Genomic DNA, 26,782 nt, shown 5'->3' with positions numbered 1-26,782 from the left:
CAAATATAACTTAGACCTACCTTCTTTGGGTATCACCTCAAAGGTTGATGGTGGCCTTTGTAATAAGTAAAAATCACTCTATGAAAAGACTTTTGCTGTTGAGGAAGAAGAAAAAAGGGGGGGGTGCTGAAGAATGATGTTTTAAGAAAGGTATATCTGTAGTACTTGGCAAAGCTATGTCATAGAAGGGAAAACTGTGACTTGTAGCAACTAATTCTGCAGCTAAGAAGGCAGGATGTGCAGCTGATAGTGCCCTACATGCACGGGGCCTGATTTTCTTTTCTGTCACCAGGCATGCTGTTGTTTACGCCTGCACAGAGAGGTGGTGGCTCGGATTGATTTGGAGAGGCTGATCGCTTCTGTGGCCCAGTGTAACTGGTGAGAGAGCAAAGTGCAAAATTTACCCCCAAGCTGCTGATAAAGTGTCCCTGTGGTTTGCAATCTCTCCAAATCCACTGGAGAGACTAATGCCTGCAGTTATAGCCCATCTCGGGGGGAATTTCTTTCTTACAGAGGTCTTTGATTTTGTAACCGCGGTGACTGTCCTGCTGTCTTGCAATAAGACATAGTTTGAAATATAAATTACTTTGACTTTTCTGGTCATTATATATCATAACGTGTAATGCCAGCTTCTGTCTGTAGAATAAGAAGCAGTTTTTCATTGCTTTGGAAACTCCTTATGATTTCAGAAAAGCTTCTGCTTTTTTGCTGGCTTGTCTAAGCAGAGAAAAAGTGGGAAATAAGAAAGAATGGAGTTCCTAGAATAGCCAGTGCCTGTGGTAGTGTGGATCCTGATATGGCCCTGATGCCAAACTGAGGTGTGAAATGGTTTGTTTGTTCTTGAGGCAGTGCACTCCATATCAAGATATCCAGGGCTGTTTCTCTGTCGCAGTCTTTCTCCTTAATAAATTTTATCCTAGAGCAAAAAAAAGCTTTGTCAAAGAGGACATGATCCTGTGAAAATTTCTGGTTTAATAAATTGGCATTTCCCGTGGCAGACCATCCATACTCAGCATTCATTTTACATTGCAGCCTAAACAACTCACTTGCATTTCAAAGTAGAAGCTAGAGGAGCGCTATTGATTGCTTAGCTGAGCAGCTTGAGTATGATCTGCAGCCTCTTCTTAGACATTGATTCCTTGTCTCTTTACTCACTGCTTCCTGAATGTCACTGAACTGTGAGAGGCCTGCTAAATGGACAAAAATATTGATTTCTTTTCCCCTCCTTTTATTTTTGAAAGCTCCTTATTTACCAAGCACTGAGCTAATATCAGAAAACAAAAGGTCACAAAATAAGGCAGAAGCAAGGCAGTTCTTGCATATTTTTTATAAAAAAATATGAACTTGGTTGAAACACAAGTTCTTTCAATTGTGTTTCCATCATGAAAGGTTAATTGTCTGCATGGAACCTTTGAGTTCAGGCTGTTCGTATGTCACTAATGCCTGATTGATGCTAAACTTCTGGGGCAGTTTCCTAAGTGGCCATGCCTCCGGTGTTATGATTTTCAGTGTTTTTTGCAGAGGAGTTAGTGAGCAGCTCCTGTGCCAGGATTTGCTGTGCAAGGCAATTGGTAGCAGTCTTTTGTCAGAGTTCAATGGTGCAGTGTTTTGTCCTTGTTTTGTTCTGCTGGGAGTGTGGCACTTTACAATACCACATCCAGAGAGGGGAAAAAAGCTCAAAGAGCACAAGCTGGAGTCAAATAGAACTGTGAAGACATCCCAAGAGGAATGACTGGGGACAGCGTAAGTGTCCAGAGGCTTTAGTATGTGCTTACAGTCTATGTACACTTACAAGTGTTTGGGCAGGCAGATGGGGCTGTTTAGAGAAAGCGAAAAACTAGAACTGATCCAGAACATTTAATTGTAATAAGTGAAAAAAGCAGCAGGACTTTGATATCCAGTGACACCGTTTCGACTAGTAACAAAACAGAAATGTAACAGAAAGGTAGAAGGATGGCTAAGAACAATGAGAAATTGACATATCTTACCACAGGCATGACTTTTCCCGTAAATCAAAGGAACTATAATTCTGTCTATGCTTGTCATTAAGAAAACAGCCATTTAAAATGTATAAAACAAGAGCGACACAGGTATTTTGATGGAGAGAGATGCATTTTTACTTTCATGAAATCTTTCAGACTTGTGATTTAGCAGCTGCTGCATCTTTGCTCAGTGTCTCTAACTCTGCCAACAAGAAGTGGCAAGATAGCTTGGGGAGAGAGTCCCTGTACAGAAAACTCCCCAGGGATGAATGGATACAGGTAGGAGAGGCACTCGGAGACTTTGTTATGAGTAATCCTCCAGAGACACCTACAGTTAACAACAGTGACTCATTGCTATGTATGGAGAGATTCATGAGAACCTTTGAAAGTTATTCTCTTGCATCAGAGGAGCAGTTGTCATTTGATTAATAAATATTGGATGGTCAGTGATACACACAAGCCCCCTGACATCCCTGCTTATTCTTTCTGGGCCTTGAAACAGGTTCAGGAAGTTTGCAATCAGGTGGATCCAGCTGTGTCAAGAGCAAAAGGCATCAATTTTCTGCATTGCTGTGGCTGGATGGAGTCTAGCAGCCTCACCACCCCAGGCTGTCGGTTCAGTAGCAGAAATGAGCTGTCCCCACTGCCGTTTAAAAGTGATTCAGTTTGGTTTGGTTCATCTGACTTTAGTTACAGTTCAAGTACGTCTGCACTTTCTTTTTGCTAGCGAGGAGGGTTGGCATTATTCCTTTTATTTTGTAGTGCAGGGTCACACAAAACTTGGTTACTTTGGGGCTTTAACAAAAACGCAGAAGAATGTGAGATGGGTGCTCCTCTCTGACATCTTCAGAGCTTACCAGCAAGCAGCTGTCAGACAAAACAGGTAACGAGTGTGTACTCTGTGAGTGGGATTGTATTTCCCTAATAAATATACCTGTTAGGTTACATGAAGTGGATAGTAAAATTAAATGTGTTTACTTAGGCCCCCGGAGGGAGTTGCTGTAGGTGCATGATACCACATTCTTGTTACTTTTCAAAGGGAGTTAGGTGTGAACATCACTTTGTCTCACTTGAACTTCTCTGCCTCCATCTTTTGTTGCCTCCCTGTTTCTTTGGATACCAGAAATTAATGATAGCCACAGGCAGGACAGCTTTCCACTAACTAAAGGTGTTTAATTGATGATGCCTTTGGAATTTGGACACACTGTTCCAAACCAGCTTCATGGGAGACTGATCTTCAGTACCCTTCTCATAGGGCCTAAGTCCAACCACCAGCCTGACTTCTTTATTTCACCTTCAGGAGCAGACCTATGTTGACCTTGAGGCTTTAGAGAAAAAAGAACCACTGCTTCTTTGGCTGATGATCTCACTGCTATGTTTGCTTCTAAAAATCCATGCCTATTAGATGTCACCAGTAAGACTCCCCTTTTCCTCTGGAATTTGGCCTGAATTCTCCTGTCCTGAAGTTCTTGATTCTTGAGGTCGGGGTTGTGTGTACTGTTCCACTTTTGTGGACCCGCTGGTGTAATTTAGTATATCTGTCATTTATGCTCAGTATAACAGAGTCATTTAACTGCAGGAGCTCACCAGTACAATTAACTCTGTTCCATCAAAACGAGGAGCTGATTATCTTGGCATTCACAGGAGCATAGAGCACAGTTAGAGTGCTGTGGTTTCTGGCCCTCCCAGAGCAGTATTGCAGTCAATTGATTATTTTGTTAATTTGTTCTGCATCAGTATCCTGCTGGTTTATTACCATCCAAGTGACTTTATGCACCTATGCGTAAGTACATTAAAAATCAATACTTGAACCTTTTTTTCCTTGTAAAGATCTTATCATCCATGGGCTACCTTCTTTAATACATGACCTTCATTCTCGTTACAACATAGCTAGTAACTTTTACATGATTTAAGTCCCATACTAATAAAGGAGATGCTCAGAATTTGTTCTCTACTTAATCCTGTGTCCTAAAGAAAAAAGGAATAAATAAATTAAGAATGAAATAAGGAAAAGGCAGTTGTTGCTGATAACTAGGCCTACTTTTGAAATGGTGAAATTCAGGCTATTTTAGTAAGAAAATCTCATTCCTTCACTAGTTTCTAATACGTAGCATGCTTCACAGGCTCAAGTCATTTAGAAATGCTATTATCAGAAGCCCAAGTCTTAATGAATGCTGTTTTTCCTGCTTCAGTTAGAGAAGTATTTGAAAGGTGGTGTGAGGTTGCATTGTGTTGAGGATTGAGGGCTGAATTCCAGGTCGGCACTTGACACAAGTACATGGGATTATGGCTATTACAAGATCAGAATGTTTTCCAGTTATTTTCTACTGTTGCACATGTAAAGGTGTTCTTATATGTGTTTTGAGGATGTAATACCTGCAACATGATCCTGAATGCATTTACATTACTGATATCTTGGGGAGGCCTCCTCTTCTCTAGGAAACTCATAAAATAGAAGCAGAATCAGATGTGGCTCTCCTGATCTAGACTAGATATGAAAGCCCAAGTTTTCAGCTCTGGATAGCCACCATTTTTCTAATGTAGATACGCAGTTGGCAAGAAGAGAGGGATTCTCCTGAGCCAGCTATCTGCAGCCCTAAATGGGCAGTTCTCCACTCGATTAATTTGATTCACATCATCTTTTTCCAAATTTATTCTATTGGGATTTTTTCTTGAATATGAGGAAATTATCTTGTCTGGGGACTATTACTTTTTAAACACATTTTTCACCAGGGGGAAGGCAAGCTCTTACCTCATGCTGGGTAAGATCCTAATACAAGGCCACTGAATGAGGCAATTTGTAGCTTACGTAAGTGAGAAGCTGCCAAGGCCTTATCCAAACCTTTTGACTCATTTCATGACATTTTCTGGATGCTGTTTTACAAGTTACCATCATTTGCAAAAGTGAGGACAACCCTCTTTTTTCTGTAGTGAAAAAGAGGCTTCAGAATTTCTGAGACTGTTAGATCTGTGGATGGTAACATCCCATACACCCTCCTCCATACGAAACAATGAGGAAACAGCCTACAGAGTGGTTTTAGTTCAGAGAAGGTTATACCTCCTTGGGGAGTATATTCCCTTGTCTCAGGAAATTGGAATCTAATGTAATATAATGCAGAAAATAAATTCTCTTTTATTGTGAAGATGGAACAAACCAGACACATGAGGTGATCCAGGAGAGAGAAACCAGCCTGTGCTATTTCTGCACATTTCTCCCTCACTTCCTCCAGGTTCTCTTAAAGAAAAGCCAGGGCTCCACAGCACTGCTTTTTAATTAGTAGAAGTCCTTTTGTACTGAACCCTCATTCAGTGCCTTAATGCAGCAGGTCCTGCAGAGCCAGCAAGCTTGCGTGGGAGCGCAGACGCATGAAATCTTTTTCTCTGGCATCCCTCTAAGTGAGGGTTGGCTTCTCTTCAGAGTTATTTTCTGTGGTGACAGCTCGGGGTTTGCAGTCACAAGCAGAAAGGCAGGGGTGGTAACGGAGGAAGGCATAATGACAGGTGATTGCTCTGTTGTCTCCATGGCATCACTGAACCTTATCTTAGAGGTATCAAACAGTGTGCTTATAACTTTCTTTACCCTGTGCAGATACCTGCACCACTATGTACACCTAGTATTGGTCCTACTTAATCACTGTCCTCTTTGCAGCTTATTTTGCATAAGGTTTATTCTTAATTTTCAATCTGTTCTGCTTTTAATGAACCTGCTCAAGTAATGGAAATACACATATAAAGGAAAGCACCTACCAATTCAATATTTTATCATTTGGTACCTTTACTTTTAAGGAGTTAGAATTCAGATGAGTAGATTTTCAGGCACATTTGATACTGCTTTTTCAGGGCACACTGCCTCATCCTGCTCATTGCGAATTGATGTTAGGTTTTCAGGGTTATAATGAAGCAGTATAGCTGTGAGGAAAACAGCTTTTAGCCCCCATCCATTAGATTCCAGTTTCATCTCAGCCTTAGGCACCTCACTGAGCACTGTCTTTTGAGGCTTCTGCTTTAATTAACAGCGACAGAAGGACACCTCCAAGAATGACTCAACTGACACAAGATCTGATTTAGCCTTTGGATTAATTTCTCCTCTGTTGATTTAGACTGATGCTGTATGAGTTACTGTGACACACCGGTGTACCTCCCATATGCGGCATTAATCAGAAATGCCAAAGCCGCACATGTAGAAGTGGTTCTCTGAGTTACTGGATTTATTTAATAACCATGTATTTGTTTTTTTCAAGGAAATGCCTAAGGAAGTGTTAGGGGTCTTACTGTCTTCCTGCTGCACCTCAAGTTGTACTCAGTTTATGGTTTTAAGCATTCCTCTTTGATCAAGAAGGCTAGATGTCTTTAACCTACCTATTTTTAAAGTAAATGATGGGACTCTTCTTGCTCTCTGGGTTCCATGTGGGCAGCTAAAGAGTACAAAAGAGTATGCCAGACTTGGCAGCACTTCTGCAAGGTCTGTGAATATGTTAGCACATGCTATTACTCCAGTTACAACCACTGAGTTGGTCTCCTTTAGGAGTGCACCTATACACGGGTGCAGATAAGGTGATTATGGCCTCACATTTGTAGTTCTTGCCTCCAAACATATTTGTGTCTCTTAACTTTTCTTATTTTCTAAAGTGCTTGGTTAATGTTCTCCTGGATTTGCTGTTCATAAAGGGAATTACCTCTGAAAAACTATGGCTATTTGTGTTTCATAACCAGTATTTCCATGTCTTACACTTCAGACAGCATGGTCATTTCATGGCTTTTTTCCCATTTAGTTTTTCTTGCCAGCGTATTTATTTATCACTCATTTACTGCAAGGATAATCCCTGAAAGGAGATTGCTTTACACGACATGTTTCTCAGAACCTCAGGAGTATGATGAAAGCACACAATGCCAGATTTTTTTCTCCCAGCAAATCTCTTTGGCAGGAAAGGTGATCTAGTACTCTGAAAATACCCTGGAGAAAAATCTGGAAAAGCAAAAGCATGGTTGAAACCTGCATGCTCATTTTCTCAAATGCCTGCAGCTTGGAACAGTGGCATATTGAGAATTAGTTAAACAATTTTAACTTCTAATAAGAACAATGTTTTCATTTTGGTGGCAAAAAGTATAGCAAGAAGACTGATGATAATAATGATGCCTGGATAGGGTCTCTTTCTTACCCACATCGCAGGGTGTCTAAAATATGTTCAAGCTGTAGTTTTCCTCCAGATAGGACACTTCTGGGTGTCTCTTCCCTGTGCAGCCATTGTAGTAGTCCTGCAACTCTCTACCTCTTGCAAATTTTGACTGAAATCAGTCAAATCAGTCACTGGTGTCTGTGCCAAATGAGTGGCACAGACACAAATAGTGTGATTTCATAATCGTTATCTCCCGTGAAAACTAGGCTACGAAACCTTTGTGTATGTGGTGAAGAATGTTGAGCTAAAGATGTAAAAATTAACCCTTCCAGGTACGGAAAGCTGTTCAACAGGAAGGCTTCAGCAGAAGGAAGCGAGGATACAGAGATATCAACGACATCGACATCAACATGAACGATCCTTTATTTACAAAGCAATGGTACCTGGTGAGTTTTGCAAGAAAGTCACAGTAATCATAACTACATAATCTACATTCAAGCCATTCTGTGCTGTTGCAATGTTTTGCAAGAGTTCTTTCCAAATATCTCACAAGAACTTGGGAATGGATCTAAGGCTTGATCCTCTTGTGTTTAACTGTACCTCTTTTATGCTGGGAAGACCCAGCACATTTCAAGAGCTAAATTTCATTTCAGTCTATGGAAAGATCCTTAGAAGGCTTGAAAGAGAACTGTATTGGTGTCTTGTGGGCATTCCTGGTGTGCTGATGTGACCCCTAAAACTGCATATGAATCATGTCTTTGAGTTGTTGCCAGGTAAAACATTGTTACAGAATTATAACAGAAATTTCTCCTATATTGGCTAGAAAAAGTTGAGGTTTTTCTTGTCCTATGGAAATACGAATATTAATTAAATCTGTCAAAAGCAGAACAGCTGAAAACTGATGAATTTTGGCTTAAGCTAATGTCAAAAGAAATTTATATTTTGCTAAACTGTTTCATTTTTAATGTGTCATTTTATAGGGAGAAGTCTTCAGTCATACAAGAAAAAATTTTACATAGAAGTAGCTAAAATTATATAAAAGGTTGATAAAGTACTTTGGGCCAGTTTTAATCTTGCAGCCTATTTATGATGAAATACTTAGTAAATGCAGTGCTGCCTTGTTAACTTAGGAAGGGTCTATCTTGCTTAGCAGTAGTGTTTCATAGTCTCTTTCCTTTTAATCCATTTCTCATGTTTAATGATTCCACCCAATAGGGTTGGCGTTTTTTCCCCTAAAACAAGAGTTTTCAGGTGAATGAGGGTGCATTAGCAGGGATGGAGCTTAATCCTTGATGAGATGATAAAATAAAGCATGGATTAATTCACTCTTTCTGGTACTTCAGTCAAAATGTTGCAGTGATAAAAATAACAAAATTTGTATTAAGTTATACATTTTTTAGATTATAAAGTACACTAAAATGTGTTTTGAAATCAGATGTGTCTGATACAAAATCAAAATTCTTTGCATCTGGACAGCGAAATCCATATCATTTTTCCTGCAGAACTTGAGAACTTTGTAAAAGAGTGAACATGAGTAATGCCTGAATGTACAGGGGATTGCCTGTATTGCAGAAACATAGAATCACACAGAAAAAAGGTTGGAAAAGACCCTTGAAGCTCATTGAGTGAGCTTTACCATTTGAAGAAGGGCTAACATTATCAGAGAACTTGTTTCTGGTACTAAACCTCATGGTCATGAATTTCAGTAAATCCCTGCCTTCAAGAAAAAAGCCTTTCCTGCTCATAGAAAAATCCTTTGTAAAATCCATTGATCTAATTTTTTTTTTTCTGGCTTGACCTACTGCCCTGAAATTTTAAGTAAAAAAGTCCTTTTTTTTTGATCCAAAAAGTTCAGGGTTTAACCAAATCTTAACCACAAAGAAGTGAATTTACACAGGGTTTGTTTTTTGGTTTTTGCTTTGGTTTGATTGTTTACTACTGCATTATTGCAGTAGATATGAAAATGTACAGATGTGCACTCCAAAGCAAATGGAATGTATTTTTCCATACCAATGATACATGCAAAGACATAAAGCAAATTTCAGTGGCTGTGAAAATGTGCCTATCCAGTAAAAAAACCTATTCTTCTTTTTCACGGATGTATCAGATTAACACTGGTCAAGCAGATGGGACTCCTGGACTTGACCTTAATGTAGCTGAAGCATGGGAGCTGGGATACACAGGGAAGGGAGTAACCATAGGAATTATGGATGATGGTAAGTGAAGACTGAATGCTAATGTAATATTTTAAGTAGCTTTTTCCATGTAATCAGAGTCAAAGAAAGATTAAAAGTAATGATGGATTACTTATAATGGTAAGACTACCAGCCTCCATAAAGACTTTGAGATCTTCAGGGAAAACATATTATAAACACTTCACTAGGGATGCTGAAGCATGGATATCCAAGCATTAAAAATAGTTTGCAATTATCACTCAGATGTCTTCCAGGGCACACTATAATGGCCGTTAAGCCAAATGAAAGACTCCCCTTGACTTCTGGAGGCATTGACTGGAGGATGTAATTGCTGTGCAAAAAGTACTTAAGAAAACATTTTCTGGGTTACATTATTCTCAGAGTCGTACTTGACAGCTGAAATAATTAAACACTTTTATGCTCAATGTCAATAAAGACCTGCATATTAAATATATTACTGATTTGAGGCTGAATTCAGGGAAGGTGAAGATAAAAGGTACACTTGAAATCACAGCTGTTGTACTCCTGGGTTCCTTACAGGAAATCTCTGTAGTCTCTCAGCACTTTTCTTTGGGCTAAATTTTGAATGTTTTCCTTTCATGGTGACTGAATAATTTAAAACATAAATAAGTAAAATACCTGGATCCGCTTACGTTTTCTAGGGTCAACTGAGATCTGTCCTCATCTGCTTACCCCTAAGACAAGTTTTTTGTGGAAGTAAGAAAGTAGACTCAGGTATCTGTATATTCATGAGAGATCAGTCTCATGTGAGGGATCGCCTCTCGAGTGATGTTGTGAGAAATCACAGTTTCAGTGATCCCACAGAGACAGGACTTAGCTTTCAGAATAGCTGAGCATGAGTGTAATAGGGACAATGACAAACTATTTGAGTGTCAGGTCAAATAAAGCTCTTGGCCCATAAGATTCAGCTTTTAGAGAGGTGGGATAGTTTGCGTTATATTCACTTCCAGTAGCTCTGGAGGAGTGCCTGAATAACATGATTCCATTGAGACCTTTGTTGTCTCGTCTACCATTTGGATCAGTAAGGCTCTCCACAGATACCTGGGTCTCTTCCAGCAACTCTAGTGCTGAAGATTCTACATAGTGGGATGTAATCATTGATTGGAATAACCACCATAATCCAACATTGTCCTTGCAGATAAAATGGAGCATGTGTTAGCCTGTTGGCTGCAGACATGGGTCAGAGTAATGATCAAAATGTAACATGAGATTGGTGGCTATTCTGTGTATAATTTAACTGGATATGTAATAGGTCAGCTTATCCCATCAGAGTATAGATCTGCTGCTTCTGTTATGCTATACCCTGGGATTTGTATATTTGCCATATGTAGAAAGAAACTGTGGATTAGAATGAGTATATTCTGCATCACTGCCTGTCGCAGTCTTCGGCGCTCTACCAAGTTGTGAAGCCTATGCTCAGATATTTGCTAAAATGTCCTAAACAACATTAAAAATTATCTTTTAAAAACACATAATCCAACGTGTTTGTCTTAGTGACAAACCTTAGTTTAGGTAATTTTCTGTCTACTTATTTTACAGTTTCACTGGTTAAAAATACTCCTTTTTATACCCCGTACTGATCCACTTGTTATTGATCTTGTTAGTCTGGGTATCCTTTGAGTTGATAGAACTTGTATAAAGGTAAATTGTGATTTAAACTAACCTTAATAAGTGAAAATTATCTAGTCCACAAAGCAGGTCAATAAATCTTGTCACTGAGCTCACCTTTTCAATTGGCACCTAGATTTTGACATAAGTGATTGGGAATTCCTAGCTGGGAGTGCCTCTGAAATGGTACACCAGTATACAAGCCCACATTTAAGAACTGGAATCTCATTTCAATCAGTTGCATTATTCACTATGATTATTTTGCTATGGTGGCAAAGGAATCTTGTTTTCTTCTGTGACCATTGGAAAATCTTTTCTGAAGCTCTTAACCTTTGCTTTCTGTTCTGTCGTATCTTATTGCAGGAATTGATTATCTGCACCCTGATCTTGCATCAAACTACGTAAGTACATGCTGACTTTTTTCTGTAAAATGTGGATTTTCTTACTGTTATAGTCCCTCTGCTACAAAATTTATAACAGTGAGTGGAACAACAGTATAGCTGAATGGCTTATTTGACAGATGATACATTCGTATTGAGAGAAGCAGACTAAAAATGGGACTGCCTGTATGTACCAGGGATGGAAAGGTGACAAGGCTTGCTGTGGAGAAATGACAGTGCTGCCTCACATTAAATAAGCTGCAGCTTGCGGTATTGGATTTAGGACAGAAATAAGTAACCTGGGAATTGGCTGTAAATCCTGCTATTAAGATGCAGAATGCACCTGTCACTTGGAGGGGCAAGGAGCTGTGGGCTGTGGCAAGGCATGTATTAGCCTTTGAATTCTCTCAGAACAGCTTAATTCCTTCATAACAGGTGATTTGATCCAGTGCTTCAAAGCGTGTACAGAGCAGATTGTGTATTCTCGGCACATGCTGTGCCAACTGATTGTTCCTTAAAACTAACTCAGACCTTTGGACTAGAGGATTTTAACCTTCCTTAATTATTCCAGGCTCTTACCAGCTCCCTGCTGGCACTATCACTCCTGTCTCCAGGCATCTACAAGGGTTCCCAGTACCCAGGGGCTGTCAGTTGCCTTTGGGGTGCACTGCTCTCCCAGTGTGCTTGTGGCACTCTGTTGGGCAGTGGGCATGAAGAAACTGTAGCTCGCTACTGGAGGGGTTGCCGTATCTCTGCTTTAGGTCTTGCTATTCTCCTGCAGCCTCTGACTTCCTGAGGAAGCCCAGGGTTCTTCAGCTGAGCAGTATGGTTTAGTTTGCAACTGCAACTAAATGAAGAATGAAGACAACTGGAAATTTGGTAAAAACAAGAGCCATTCAGATAGAACAGCTCTGAAATGTGATGTCCCATCCCTGGAAGTGTTCAAGGCCAGGCTGGACAGGGCTTGAATCAACCTTGTCTAGTGGAAGGTGTCCATGCTCATAGCAGGGGGTTGGAACTAGATGATTTTTCAGGTCCCTTCCAACCCAAACCATTCTGTAATATACTTTTGTGAGTTATTTTTATGTACTTGCAATTTGGAAAATAATAACGAACAGGATGAGAATTTATTTGTTGTTGCAAGTAGCAAAGCACATTTGGTAGAGAATAAATGGATCTTGAAGGCATTTACGTTGCTCAAGGAATTTGGGAAATAGCTGACCGCAGAGGTGAAGTGCAGGATAGCCAGTTTCACTTCTTATGAACTGGCTTAATTACTTGAGAGCAGCTAATTAAACCCTGTGCCCTAACTGCAAAATTATCTCCCAGTGGAATAACTCAGTAGGATGTTTCCATAGATTCATACAAAGAAGTTTGTAAAAGGCAGCCCTTTTCTTTGCAGAAATTGTGCTCTGTGCCTGTGTTCTGTTGTATGATGTGGTCAAAGCATGCACTTTTTACTCACTTTTCAGCAGCAGGAATGGGCAAAGTATGTGGGAATATTCTGGTTTTAGAAGTCATGTTTCAGCTAAAGAAGCAAAAAGCCTGTACATCATACCCGATACAATGTCAAATAGGAACACTGCTGTTGTTTACAGTGAAATTTAGGATTATGCCCGGAGACCTAAAATAGATTTCTCACTAATACAGTGTTTTCTCTTTTAATTCTAACAATGTTTTCTGCTTGATGGATAAATATTTGTCAGGCTTAGCAGAAATGTATTGTTTTATGAATGGCAATGGTCAGGTTTTTGGAAATAATGGCAAATGAAACAGAGAATGGCAATGCACAGACATGATTCTAGAAATCAGAAAATAGCAGAGCTGGAGACAAATCTGAGAGTTCAGAAAAGAAGCACTGGTATGAAAATAGGAGAAGAAAAGCTGTCAGGGCATGGGGTCAACAGACATTTAATGGAAGTCATGAAGGACTTGGGAGGAAACTGATCTGGAGATGACAATCTGAAAAGGTTTGTGTAGGAAGGACTTTGTGCAAGAAAGGAGGTGTCCAGTAGTGGAGCAATGATCAGGATCAAGAGGGACAAAAGACGATTGGCCAATGTAAAATGTAGAATTAGGCATATTTTGTTCAGGGCAGATCAATAGCCAGACACAGGGGAGAAAAGGCTGAAGCTCAAGTGCTTGGTAAGGCAGTCATTTAAAGGAGCAGCAGAAACCCCATCTGAAAGATCACTTTCTTAAAGGAGATACCACCCCAATGTTTTTTTTTTACAGAAAGAAAAGTAGGAGCTGTCTGTGAAATCTGTAGTTCTAGGCTGTCACAGCACTGGGGGAAAGAAAAAGAAATAGCTTGAGTGTGTGTGTAGTTCATCTTTACTGCATAAGGTTCACTTTTAATTCTGTGCTGGATATACCAGAGGATACAGGAAGCAACGCGCTGATAAATTCACACATTATATGCAAGATAAGTAAAATTTGGTAACCTGCGAGAGGTGCTGGCACCTCCTCACACAGAGCTGGCTGCTATTGCTGTGTCTGAGAGGCATCTGATGAAGGGCAAGGTGAATTCCAGCTCCTGCTGCTAAATTCTGCCATCTCTCTGTGGCCCAAGGACCACGCAGCGGTTGCGGGGCTTGGGTCACCTGCACTCTGCCTCTGCTCCTCTTGCTGCAAGGCTGCACTGACCTCCTTCAGCCCTGGGAGATCCTGCTCTGACAGCATCTACTGAGTCTCAGAGACCACAGGGGCCTTCTTTCCCAGTAGGTAGTAATTTGGTCATGAATTAAAGGCACAGACTTAAATCCAGCTGAAGGAAAGATCAGTTTGGACATAAAAATGCAATGGCCTGGGTCTCTTCATGGATGAGTTGTTAACTCACTCCGGGCTGGCATAGCAATTGCAGACACCTTTGTACAATTCCTATACCACGTTTGGTGTTTCACGACATTTGCACTTTGGGACAGCCTTCTCTTAAATTACATTATTTTTAGGAAATTAAAAGCTTACAGCTTATGTTTCTCAAGTGTGTAAACGCCTGCATATCCTGGCAGTGCCTGTGCATCTTGCTTGGAAAATTGGGAGCAATTAGAAAGTCTCTCAAAGGTGGTGTTTTTGGCACTTGAGCATTTTCAAGTATAAAAACTTGGCATTGGTTACTCAGCTTAATTTGGCTTTTATGTTTTTGACTTGCTGGTTTTCTTGCTTGAATAGTTTAATGGGGGTTAGCACTTAGACAAAATGGAGGGTCAGGGAGAAAAAAAAAAAAACCTTTCTAAAGAAAAAAACAATTTGTATTTTCTTCTAAAAATTGCTGAACTATGACCTATTGCATGGAGTGCACTTCCATCCATATATTTTTTTCCTGTTTCTGAGTTTTACTGCTTCAATCTCCATTTCTCTTTTTAATGCATTTTATATACATGGAAGGGAGTGCGCCTGCTCACGGCCTGGATGAACTGCTCTCCCAGCACCCCCTCCCAGCTTGCTGCAGTATAGCTACTTGCTTTTCTGGGATCAAGGGGTTATGGCAAAGCTGGAATTTTCCATTCTGCACTGTGAATGCAGAGAGTCTCATTGTCAAACAATCAATATTTTCTTCCAAGCCTTGGAAACCCTGCAGAGGTTCAGCCTTAGGGAAATTATTTCTTTCCCCACAAAGAGAACCCTTCATTATGAACTGATAATTAAAAAGCTGAAGCCTAATGTACTTCATGGTTTTCTTTCAGCTCAGACTGTACGTACAAAGCCAGCAATTTTCAGGACCGACTTTTCTGAGATGCAGCATCTGAGTGAGAAAGAAAAATGAAGTTACAAGGGCTGCACATTATATATGTCTAATAAAAGAGGAGAACAGCAGCTGTGGGGGGTGTACATTACAAATATCAGTACATTGTTCTCAAGAAAAAGCTAAGAGAGCAAATGGCGACTGGATGTGCCAAGAAGAGAAACATAACCTGATCTCATATGGTGGTACTTTTATACTTGGCCAGTGTCTGCTGGTGAAGGTCAGTGTGGCTGCATTATCCCATTTATGGCAGCAGGGAGCTGATCGTCTCATGAAGTGCATTTGTTCCTGATTAGCAGTAGTGAGGAAAATCAGGATGCCACCAAGAGGCTCGGGTCAGGAGTAAGAAATTGCTGTTTTCAGTGTCTGAGCTCTGAGCAAAGCTGAAAGCTTGTTTCAAAAAATTGGGAAGGGAGAGAGAATACCACAAACATTTACTGTAGGAAACCCAGAGGTGACTGTGTGAGTAGGTATACAAAGTACTGGTAAACGTTAAATGAAAGTCACGCAGCAATATATGGTAACGTAACGTATTCGGATAAGAAAAAAGATTCTGAAATCTGTGGAACTACACAGATGCAACACGTGCATGAACAAACATGCAGTCATCCTAGCAGCACTTCATTGCTGTCCTTCCTCTTAACTTTCTGTCTTTCCCATAGCATGTGTCTATGGTACCACTTTATATTCCATCTTCCAAGGTCCTTTCCAGCCATCACTCAAGCTGTACTCAGGAGAGGATGTGCTGAGCAAAAAAGGCTGTATGTGAGGAATGAGGGAAGAATTTCTGGAGTTACTCTAGAATAAATGGAAGTTTTCTGTCATCTACCATTTCATACTCAAACGCAAACAGCAGGTGCTCTTATCTGTCTTCTCTTTCCACTTTGGTGACATCTCTAAACACAAAGCAGTCTCTCACAACTTTTGGTTACTTGTCACCAGCTAATATGATAACAGCTCCCTCTGCCTTGCTGAGAGGCAAACAGGAGCATATTTTTGGAATAATTATCACATAAGCAGTGAAGCAGGGAGATGTTCTATTTCTGTTATGAGCTGCAATTTCCATTGTTTGCTGGAGGAACAAAAACATCATTGAATAATCTTCATAGCCACAAAAGGAATAAGAAGTAGTACAGGTGATAAATTATACACTGCAATATGTGTAGCGAAGCTTAGCAACAGCATAAAGGATCTTCTTTCTTTTAGAAAGCCTGTGTTTCCTTCGTTAGCATGAATTTCCGAGTATGCCTTGGCCTCCCTGCACACTACTGTAAGGACCTGCAAATTGTTCTGGAGGCCATGAACCTGATCTCAATGATTTACCAATATAAATCATCAGTATCTCCACTAAAATCACTGGGGCCTAACTGTGGGGGTTTGTAAGTTGACAAAGCTCCACTGACAGCTGTTGAACCATACTGCTTTGACCCTGATGAGCTGCCCCACAAAGTCCCAGCTGATGTAATTGCCCAAGTCAAACAGAGTTCACATGTAACTGGTGGCGAGAAAAACATTACCCCTCCAAGACTGAAATTTGTTGGAGACCCTCTTGAAGACCTTGAAAAGCTCCCAGTGTCTCTGCACTGTCATTAATATCAGCCCAAGGGATCCACAGGGAACGTAAAGCCAAACCTTAGCAGTCAGGTTCATATGTGCGTGGCATCAGTGAATGATTTCAGTTAGCTTTATGAGATCTGAGTCCTATGACATGATTTTCAAAAGAGCCTGAGACAGTTGCACTGCCCTTTCTTACTGCGTTTCAAAGCGTTATTGAACACAGGCACTAGACACTTAATTTCAATAAACCCTTACTGCTAATACATCAAAGTTACTTTCTGGGCAAACTCTGCATGCTGGCCATTGTTGCTAGTACCAGTTTTTAATTGCAGTGTTGAATTAACACATTAGCAAATAGAAAAGAACAGAATAAGCTGTTTCAGATGTTTGAACACATCACTAATTGGGTTTTGGGTTGGTTTGTTTCCCTTGTTTTTTATGGAGTTGGGCTTTTTGCTAATAGGTTTTCTGAAATGATCACTAGCATAACAATTAAAAATTATTAACCAAAACCTGGGATAAATTCAAAAAGCATCCTTCTCCTAACATTGAGAATTCAGTAAGTGCACTGCTTGATGGATGCTCTTAAAGCAGATTGTGGCAGAAATTTCATCAAGAGATAGTTGAGACAAAATGAAACCTCTCTTTTGCCAGGATAGAAGGATGGATCAAGCATTTAAATGCCAGGTTGACTGCTGCCTTAGCAGCTGAAAGCGATGGGGCCTTCTGTTGGGCTGTTTGTGCTGCTCAGATGGCTTCTGGCAGCTAAGGGGCTTGTTTTAGCATTTAGAAGATGATCAGTGAGAACCTGCAAGACAATGAAGTTTCACCGGCATACATTACAATTTACAGGGAAGAGAATGAAGTTCTCTGTTTCAGTCTTGGCTGTTTTTTTATGTTACTGTGTGCAGAATCATCTTCTGGGCTCATCCCTCTGTTTTGTGCAATCTGGGTTGTTTTTTTTTTTTTCTGAACATATGAAAGGCTGAAAATGAGATGATGCCTTCTCTGGTAAGATCAGCCAGGCAAATAAAGTTCTCTGTGTACTGGGTTTGTCACTTACAGAAAATGCTTCACATCTGGAAAACCTTAATGGGGTCCTGAAAAAAATCCTTCCTTGCTCCCAACAGTACCTGTTTTTGAAGGTGCCTGTCACAGTGGTGCTCGTGTACCAAAGTCTAACTGTACAGTCCCTCTTCTCTGCCTTACAGCTGCTCTATATGCACACCGCTAACGGGGTAGAGAAGCCATGGTTCTATGTAAAGGAGATGTCCGTATCTTCTTACGTGGTGAAAGATAAAAATGTTCTGTAATCATAGGTGTTATCACAGCCTTCTAGCTTTCAACTCAATTAAAATGATGGAACAGCAAAAAGAATTTAGAGACTTTCTTCTCTGGATTATTTCATATGGCCAGAGGCTTTTTCTGCAAGGGAGGCTGCAACCTGTGAAAGAGGTATGGTTCCCTTAAGGAGAGATGATTTGTGTCACATACAGAGGTGTGTTTGTAGCTGAAAGCTGGATTTCTCACACTGAAAGATGTTATGCTAACGAGTTTGCTAAAGCCTGTTATGAAAGATCTGGACCCTGACTGCTTCTGCAAGTTCTTGGTGCTTAGCATCATCTATACCACTGGAGTTGGCATGGCTCTACTGATGTTGGCCTCTTCAGGGGATCCACTGATGTTTCCTGGCTATAAAATACCCTCAAAATAAATTCCTTTGGAATCAGAAAGGTACCAATGCATTGTAGTTGCATTTGCCTGTTTTCAGAGCAGTGAATGCTGTGAAAAGTTTTATAGAATGCTTTGGGTTGGAAGGGACCTTAGAGATCATCCAGTTCCAAATCCCCTGCCACAGGCAGGGGCACCTTCCACTAGACTAGGTTGCACAACCTGGCCTTGAACACTGCCAGGGATGGAGCAGCCACAGCTTCTCTGGTCACCTCGTGCCAGTGCCTCAGCACCCTCACCTTCCTTATATCTAATCTAAATCTACCCTCTTCCAGCTTTAAGTCATTTCCCTTTGTCCTGTCACTACATACCTTGTAAAAAGTCCCTCTTCAGCTTTCTTGTAGACCCCCTTTAGGCACTGGCAAGCTGCTCTAAGGTCTCCCTGGAGCCTTGTCTTATTCAGGCTTAACAGCCCCAACTGTCTCAGCCTGTCTTCATAGGAGAGGTGCTCAGTCTGTGATCATCATCATGGTCCTCCACATTTCCAGCTTTATTCTATATTAGAACAACCTGAAAGGAATAATCTTCAAGTTAAATGCATGCCTAGTGTACAGGCCATGTAAGATGGTGCCAAAGACAACTTGCTTTGCAAGCTGAAGACAACACATTGTCCACAGCATTTATTTTTCTCTATAATCAATGTACTTAATTAATCAGCTGCACACTGAGAAAGTGCAAGGTGGCTAATCACCTTAATCATTAAGCAGTGGTATTAATTTTCATTTAAGGCATCATCCATGGAAAGTAAATTAAGATTGCTGAAATGAGAAACGCACAGGAGTGGAAGAGAGGAAATAAGGACGTTTATGCATCAGTTCTGGCTGGTGCTTTTGAGATTGGCTTGTGCCTCTCTCCAGTGTTTCTCCAAGTAAATTTGTTTTGAAACATTTTCCTTTTTCATTTGGGCACGAAAAGTAGAGGAAATATTTATTCCTCACCGTTTACCGTAGAGGGACCTGGCATTGCATTGTTTTGGGTGTTTTATTACTTCCCTTTCTGCAGACCAGTTAACTTTCGGAACTGGCCAGAAATCTTTCATTAGAACAATATTTTTACTAGTAAAAAGCAGTGTTTTATAAAGTGTTCATGGGAAAATAAAAGTGAAATGGTTTTATTTTGGATCAGTTCAAACTCCTTTTAAGTATTTGACTTCTAGAACACAATTAAACCAGCAGCAACAAAATCCCACTCTGGTATATGGTCCACTTGGGAGAACAGGGTCAGATACACGGTGCCCTTGAGCAGTGCACGCCATGTATTTTTAAACCAAGTTCAACACAATGAAATAAAAAGCTTCTGTTCCATTAAAGTGAAAACACCACGTTTTGGGTTGGAAAAGGCAAAAACAGGTTTAAAGATTTTTCCATTGATTTTCTAGTTTTCAAAGAATAATTATTTCAGCTGCTCATACTGTTTAGGCAATAAACCAGTGTTGAAATCCCTTAGTATCCATCAGCATCGAAATGGAATTTAATTAAAGTTCATACTGTAGTTACATTTTGGCTACCAAGGTGTCACCAGGGAAGGCTGAACTAGATGGTGCATGTGGGGAACACTAGTGTAGCACAAAGCTGCATCAAAATTTGACAGAAGTAAAGACTTTCAGGCCCAGTGGTGATTTTAGCAAGGAGAGTTTCAAACCCAGTGTTAATTAGTGAGCATGCAACTGATTTTAAAAGGAGAGTTTTGGCCAAGCCCTGCGGATATGCCGAACTTGTAGGAGACAATAGCAGGGAGGCACAAGAAGTCCGCTTTCTTCTGCAGAACCGTAATAACCTCAACAGAGTAGATGAAGATGCAGATGATCTCCAATACCTTAAACACCTCTCTTTCACTGTGTCTCTGAATTAATTTGGTTAGTTCGAAATTAATTCAATTTTTTATGTCCCGGCTCTTCATCTTGACATGGTTGTTTGCTTTGCATTGTTTGATTTTAGTTATATGCATTTGTGTTCTCCATGTTAACGTTCTACTTCTCAGTAGCTGTGGTGGTGGTTGATACTTTAAAACACCTGCCATGTTTCAAATTACTTCCATTTAAATATCATGTTCTTCATTTCTGTTGCATTCCCAGCAGAAGCAATAAACATAATGAACATCTCTTACAGGGGAACAGAGTGGTAGTGCCCAATGTCTAATAAAATGTTGGCTTTGTTGAAGTCACTGGTAGTTTTCCCATTAAGTTCAGAGCAATCACAAATTTGGCAGCTCATATAAATAACAGGTTTCTCATGTTTGCTTTGCTGTGTATTCCTTTTTTTTTAAATCATCGCAGTATGAGGCAGACTGCCTTGCTTCAACTGGGCAGATAATGATACCATGAGCTGTGGAAACATGACTGCCCAGGGTACCACGTTTTGTTGTAAATCAGGAGCTTGTATTTGGTGGAACTTCAGCCACTTCCAGTGTTGTGTATCTGTTGTTTGGGGAAAGTTAAATGGATATGGTAGTCCATACCTCAGTCACTTGTTCCATGTGCTGCCCTTATTGCTTACTCATAAGCTTTGATGTAAATGGTGGATCATTGGAAATGCTCTGCAGGGCCGGTTGGGGTCTGGATTTTATTAAAGAAGGTGAATCTCTCAGTGTGTATGAAGGAAAGCACAAAGGTTGTGCTGTCTTCGAGGACTTCATAATTGCAATCCTAGCCCTTGTTTTTTAGAATCACTTCTTGTGAGAAACTAAATCACTTTAATTCAGTGGCACGTAACTCAGTTGCAGAATTAGTCAACAGTGATACCGTGTCTGACTGAAGTAATTGTGAATCTTTCAGTCAGTTAATGATGTCTGGACATTGCTTAAATTACTGTGAAAACATCAGCTGTGATCAACTATACTAATCTTTAAGAGAAGAACCTGGAATGATCATGTGCTATTTAAAAGCATAAATACTTGAAAAGTGTAATATGTGTGGATTTCCATGAGCATCTCTGGTCTGAAGATCCTACCCCCTGCCCCTGAAATCTTGGATTTAGCTGCCCACTGGTTTTGATGATTTCACACAGAATAAACAAGGCAAACTTTTTAATTAATGCAATAGCATTGGTCTACTAAAATCCGTGAGAACCCAGCATGTCTTGACAGATTTTAGTTGTGTTTTTAACACTCCCCTGGGAAGCTGTCAAACTATGCTAATGAGGTCAGCACACAACTGGAGTAAGACAGAATAGATCTTCAAGACCTTTTAACTCTAAGGCACGTAGATCAACCTGTGTTTGCTTTTTGTGACTAAAGAAATGTAGATAGTATTTTGCATTATGGTTTTTTGAGTTTCTTTCCTGAAATCTTCACCTCCTTTCGATTCGGTTACAATGTCCTTTCTATGTGTCTATTCATCTTCCATATCCATGCAATTTAGGTGAAACACCAGTTGAGGAGCTGTTAATGGTTTCTTCTCTTGTCAACTGGGAAACCTTTCAAAAGAAGGAAACACCCAACCACTTCTCTGTCTCATCTGTCCTTACTTTCAGCCCCGCTGTATCCTCCAGATATCTCTTCCTGTCTTCTCTCCATAACCACAACGAACCACATCTGTCTGTGGTAGCTGACTCCTCAAACCATCTAAACCGCTTTGTTTTCCCTCTGTTCAAAGCTGCAGTTTGCCTGTTTTGTTAACAGTAGGCTGGTGTGACCTGTTGAAGTGATCATGTGTAATATCCTGCCAGATTTGTCTTATGAGTGCCATTATAACCACAGGTGCAGTATTCCTGCACTTTGCTGTGAGCATTGCAGATAAGTGATCAGTTTTTAACAACTCTGACTGTGATGCCTCAGGGGTCACAGAGAGCAATGTGAGTGCGAACGCCTGCCAGCCACCCCAGCAGCAGGGAAATGCTTTCTCTCCCAGCAGTCTTTACACAGACCGTGTCATGCTAAATGACTGGATTTGAATGACTGCTGAGTTTGTACTGCAAACCGGGCTAAAGATTCTCTTATACTGATGGGGAAAATTGTCTGATCTACTAAGTGCCCTTTGAGAGACCTTTGTGCTGGGTATAATCTGAATCCTGCCTGCTGTGTTTGCTTGGAGAGCCCATGGGCAAATTTTGGTAGACTTTGGATGGGGCTCATTGACAAGAGCAAGAGGGTTTAGCTCCCCTTCTATTTTAGCTCATCCCTCCAAGAGGCTGAAAGTGCTGTCTGCCATCAGACCACTGCAAACACAACCTTTACTGCAGCTCAACACCCGACTCATATTTGATGTACTGACAAACTTGCCAGTTATTCCTTACGGGAGTATAACTAAGAATAGTGGACCTGAACCTCATTTCTCTGCTGCCAGCTTTATACCTCTATTACTCTTCAGCTTTAGTAGGTCACACTAATACAGAATAAAAGTATATGGGGGGGGGGTGTGAAATCCATGTATTGGAAAGGGAATGTGGGCCAGGATTTTAATGGAACACTAAAGCGAGATGAAATGTGTGTTCATGCTATTTTTCAGTAAAAAGTCATTGCACAATTTGTATTTGCTATTATGATAAAATAATCCAATTGCTCAAACATCTGTAGTCACACTGACGCCAGGTGTTTCCTTCCCTCCTGCCCCCTCCCAGAATTAAAGAAATCAAGAAATTCATTCCACAGTCTAAAGCTTTGAAGCTTTAACTTGGTCCTTGCTCTGATATATTTAACAGTAACTAGTTGCTTAATTTATTTTGATTTTATTAATTGAATTGTCTTAGCAGTATGCTTCCCTATGAACATTCAGTACACGTTTAGTATTTTGTAGGTATAGCATAAAGATACTTATACACCTTCTCTGAAAATTAAGGAATGTTTGGCTGAGCAGAAATAGGTTGGGTTTGTTTTTCAGTTAACTTGCTTTTGCCTTCAGAGCTCTGCCTCTACGTAATTAACAGTTGGTGATGTGCTTTAGGTTTCCTCCACGTCAACCTGAAAATTGTGGAGCACACTAATGCCAAGAGGTGAATTGTGAAGCAGCTTCTTTATTATAGGCACAAGTTCATCTGGCTGCTTGCTTTTTAATAAAGTCTCATGCCTGCCTCCATTTCTTAACGCTTTTTCCTACGTCAGGTGAAGACACAGGGGAGCGGAAATGGGGGGTATTTCAATAAGCTAGCTTATAAATAAAATGTTATTAAGAAGAAAATAATTCTCTACTTCTTAAACATCCTGCCCAGCCTAAATTGTCTCTGACTTTTTGTGATTCTTGGGGTTTTTTTTTTGTCCAGTTTGACTATATACCTCTGAGCCAAGCGTTAGCAGACAGCCACAGAGGGTTAGATGACATTTAGCTGAATGCATTTGGATTTTCATTTTGTTTACTGGGAAAGCATTCAACAGTCTTGGTGCTTAAGAATGGAATTGATAATTTCTTCTGTTCTTTGAAGCTTGAAAAGTCTGTGCTTAGGTCTACTGGCATGGTACACATCAGTGCTGCGCTGCCTAGGAGCTTCATCCTCATGTGAAATAGGAAGTTGGTTTAGCCACAGCTTTTCTCTTTGAAGATCTTTGTGTACCAGCCAGCGATGTAACTCATGTTTGTTTTCTGATTCTGTCTGCGGGGGAAGGAGGAAGGAAATTAATAGGGAAAAAAGCAAAATAAGAGGTTGTGTGCCATTATAGCGCCAAGTGATATGTAGAGAGAATCATCAGTTACTTGAAAAAGGAAATCTGTTTAGTGTAGAAGCAGAGCTCAGTGTAAAACTATCTCAGTGAAGCGATTTGTCTTCATAACTGCAGCTTTAAAAGTAAGGCCACCTTAATGAAGATAAATATAAATGTTGACATGAGTCTTGGTGGGTTTTTTTCAGCTGCATTTTTTTGTTTGTTTTCCAACCTGGGCAGTGAAAACATTTCAGCTTTGCAAAATAAGAAGTTATGTCAGAGGTGGGACAGCCAGTAAGTGTCTCTCTTTGTTCTAACAAACTGGATTATTAAAGTTGTTACTGCCAGTTATCTTACCTATTTTTACTGTTCTAAGTTAAACGGTTGTCACCTGTTGTTTGTAGCCAGTTTATCCTTTTTTGGTCTTTTGACCTAAGCCCAGATGCTTGATGAGTGTTGAGGAAATTCAAGTATGAGCTTTTTCACTGATAACTACAACATGAAACCACCATTGCTGTGTGCTCTCTACGTGCTCCTTCTGTGGCCAAGCAAGGCCTCTGAAACCGGAATACCAGGAGGGCTCATGGGGACCTCAGGTATTATTCAGACCCAGCACACTTCTCTGCTCCATCTGTTTCAGGTGATGCTCTGATGTATTATTTGGAGGCTGAAAAAGTGATGCTGCTTATTCATTATTCAAGATCTGGCTTGTGTTGTCTGGCTGACTACTTTTATGATGTACCTGTAAGAACTGGGTAAAAGGCATTCGTTCCTGGAGGGAGCTGACAGTGAATTTGCTCTTTAAGGTTAATATTTTTGAATGCAGCCCATTACTTTACGGATATATTCTCATTGTCACCAAGGTCTTGAATACAGCTCTGAATTTGCTGGATAGTTATTTAGGACATATAAATTAGTTCATGTAGAGGCAGAGATATTTAAGCAGTTGCAGGGTTTTTTTATTTCCATTAAAAGAACCCCAAACAAACAAACCACAGGCCAAAACAAACTAGAGCAGCATGCTTCCCTGCAGAGAGGAGAAGGCTTACTCTACGACTACTGACTTAACACAGCGCTTCTGTTTTTCATTAACGACTTTTAAGCCTTACAGCACCTCTCCCAAGCAAAATATCATGTTGCCTCCCTTTTTGCCTCCTGGTGAGCATATTCCCTTTTCTTAAGCTTGTGTGTACAAAGCTGAATTTCATTTTGCAACCACATCATGTTCGGTGTTATTTTAGTACAGTTTCTCTGAGATGCTGTATGTTGTAATTTGAGCCCAGGGGTTTGCTTTGCTCTTCAGATCAGTACAGAAATCAAACAAGCAAAAGTTATCTTTCTGCCTCACATCCCTGAGGATTTGCAGTTGCCTGAAGATTGCAGGACCAGGTGCCACCCATCTTATAAATGTTTCTCTTCTTTTAGAAGGTACAAATCTCTGGGCTATTTTCATCACTGCTGCAACATCACGAACAGAATCAGACTGTGACTATCAGGACATGCGTCTTTAATTGTTTGTCTCCTGGACTAGCAGGGGAGCATAGGCACATTTCTTGAGTTGGGGAGAAAAAGAGAAGTATATGTGAATTACACTTCAGAGGCTTGTAAAGCCATGTAAGAATTTATGGGCTTGCTGCATTATTCAAGGTACATAATTTTATTACAGATCTGAGCAGCGCATGGGACAACTGATTTATTGTTATTGCCATATTTTACATAATGAATGTTTTAGAAGATTTTACTGCATGTGTTTTAGAAAGTACAGGGCAGTTCTTTGGGAAATGCCAGTCTGAGCTAATTTTTAAGGAAAGCAGAATTCTATACACAAGCAAAAGTAATCTATTCATGCTGTGGTAAACAAGCCATTACTTGGTAAATGATTGAAAGCATCTCATCATCTGATCCATTACTCTTCTGTTAGCATCTTATTTGAGTTACAGGTTAGAAAGTCAAAATACAGATATGCCTTAAAATAAAATACCATTCCTCTCTGTAAAAGTATTTTTATTATATAATACATAATATGTATAAGTAATTGCATAGCTGGTGATTGACAAACATCAAGTTCAGATCACTTTTGAGCAATGAACTGGTTTTGATTGAGCATGCCTGATGGGATTCATCTCTACTATATGAGTAGTCTAAGGCTAGACTAACCTATATGCCTAAGACTGGTGGCTTGAGTTGCTCCCTGGAAAAGAAGGCCAGGCAACTACCTTTGACACTGACAACCAAATATTAGACACTTCAAGTCTAAGTAACTGCCGGTTTGGTATTAAAGCTGGAAACAGAATCGTCTGAATTGAAAAGCAGAACGTTTTCATTTCAGTGTGCTGTTGCGGATCCTCATCTGCACTGGTTTTGGTTGCTGCCTCCTGGGTTCCTTCCCTTATTAAATCTCCATGTTAGCAATAAATTCCCTCTTGCTGTCTGCAGGGGAGCCCAGCCTGTGGAGGAGAATGGCAAACCACAGATTTTAATATTCACTTCCCAAAACTCATGACAGATTAAATATTGTAACTATCCACCGAAGCAGTTTTCTTTTAGGTTCAGTTTTGAAACTTGATTCAATTTGTCACTGGTTTATGCTTTAAAAAAAAATAAAAAATATATATTTTAAAAGGTAGAGGTTTAGATATTTGGGGATTTGATGTTTAAATTAGGAACTTGAAGCAGACATTTGTACTTGTCGCTGCCGTTTCATTACCCATTCCACTGCTTCCATAGTGTGGGCGGAATATTCCTTCACGAAGCTGAAACTCGCTGTCTTTTCTCAAAGACCCTAATGAAGACAAATTGTGCAGTCAGCAGTTGTTTTCTTTCCAAGAATTCTTCTTAATTTTGCCTGTTTTGCAGGCATGGTTCCTGCTACATT

At 40.2% G+C, this 26,782-nt stretch overlaps 1 protein-coding gene across 1 annotated transcript in view; it reads left to right on the top strand.

Moving 5' to 3' along the window:
* The window catches only part of PCSK2 (proprotein convertase subtilisin/kexin type 2), a 108,623-nt gene that overhangs the window by 44,595 nt on the left and 37,246 nt on the right, over positions 1 to 26,782 (top strand). Inside the window, exons 3-5 of the mRNA XM_061461510.1 lie at positions 7,432 to 7,545; positions 9,207 to 9,315; positions 11,287 to 11,324. Of these exons, the coding sequence (XP_061317494.1) occupies positions 7,432 to 7,545; positions 9,207 to 9,315; positions 11,287 to 11,324 (261 nt within the window). The remainder of the gene's footprint in view (positions 1 to 7,431; positions 7,546 to 9,206; positions 9,316 to 11,286; positions 11,325 to 26,782) is intronic.

The sequence above is a fragment of the Pezoporus flaviventris genome, unplaced genomic scaffold (genome assembly GCF_033815535.1).
Source record: "Pezoporus flaviventris isolate CSIRO_AGI_PZ_B2104156 unplaced genomic scaffold, CSIRO_AGI_Pfla_v1 ptg000031l, whole genome shotgun sequence".
NCBI lineage: Eukaryota > Metazoa > Chordata > Aves > Psittaciformes > Psittacidae > Pezoporus > Pezoporus flaviventris.
The sequence above is the reverse complement of the archived record's forward strand: the minus strand, read 5'-3'. Positions and strand labels throughout refer to the sequence as shown.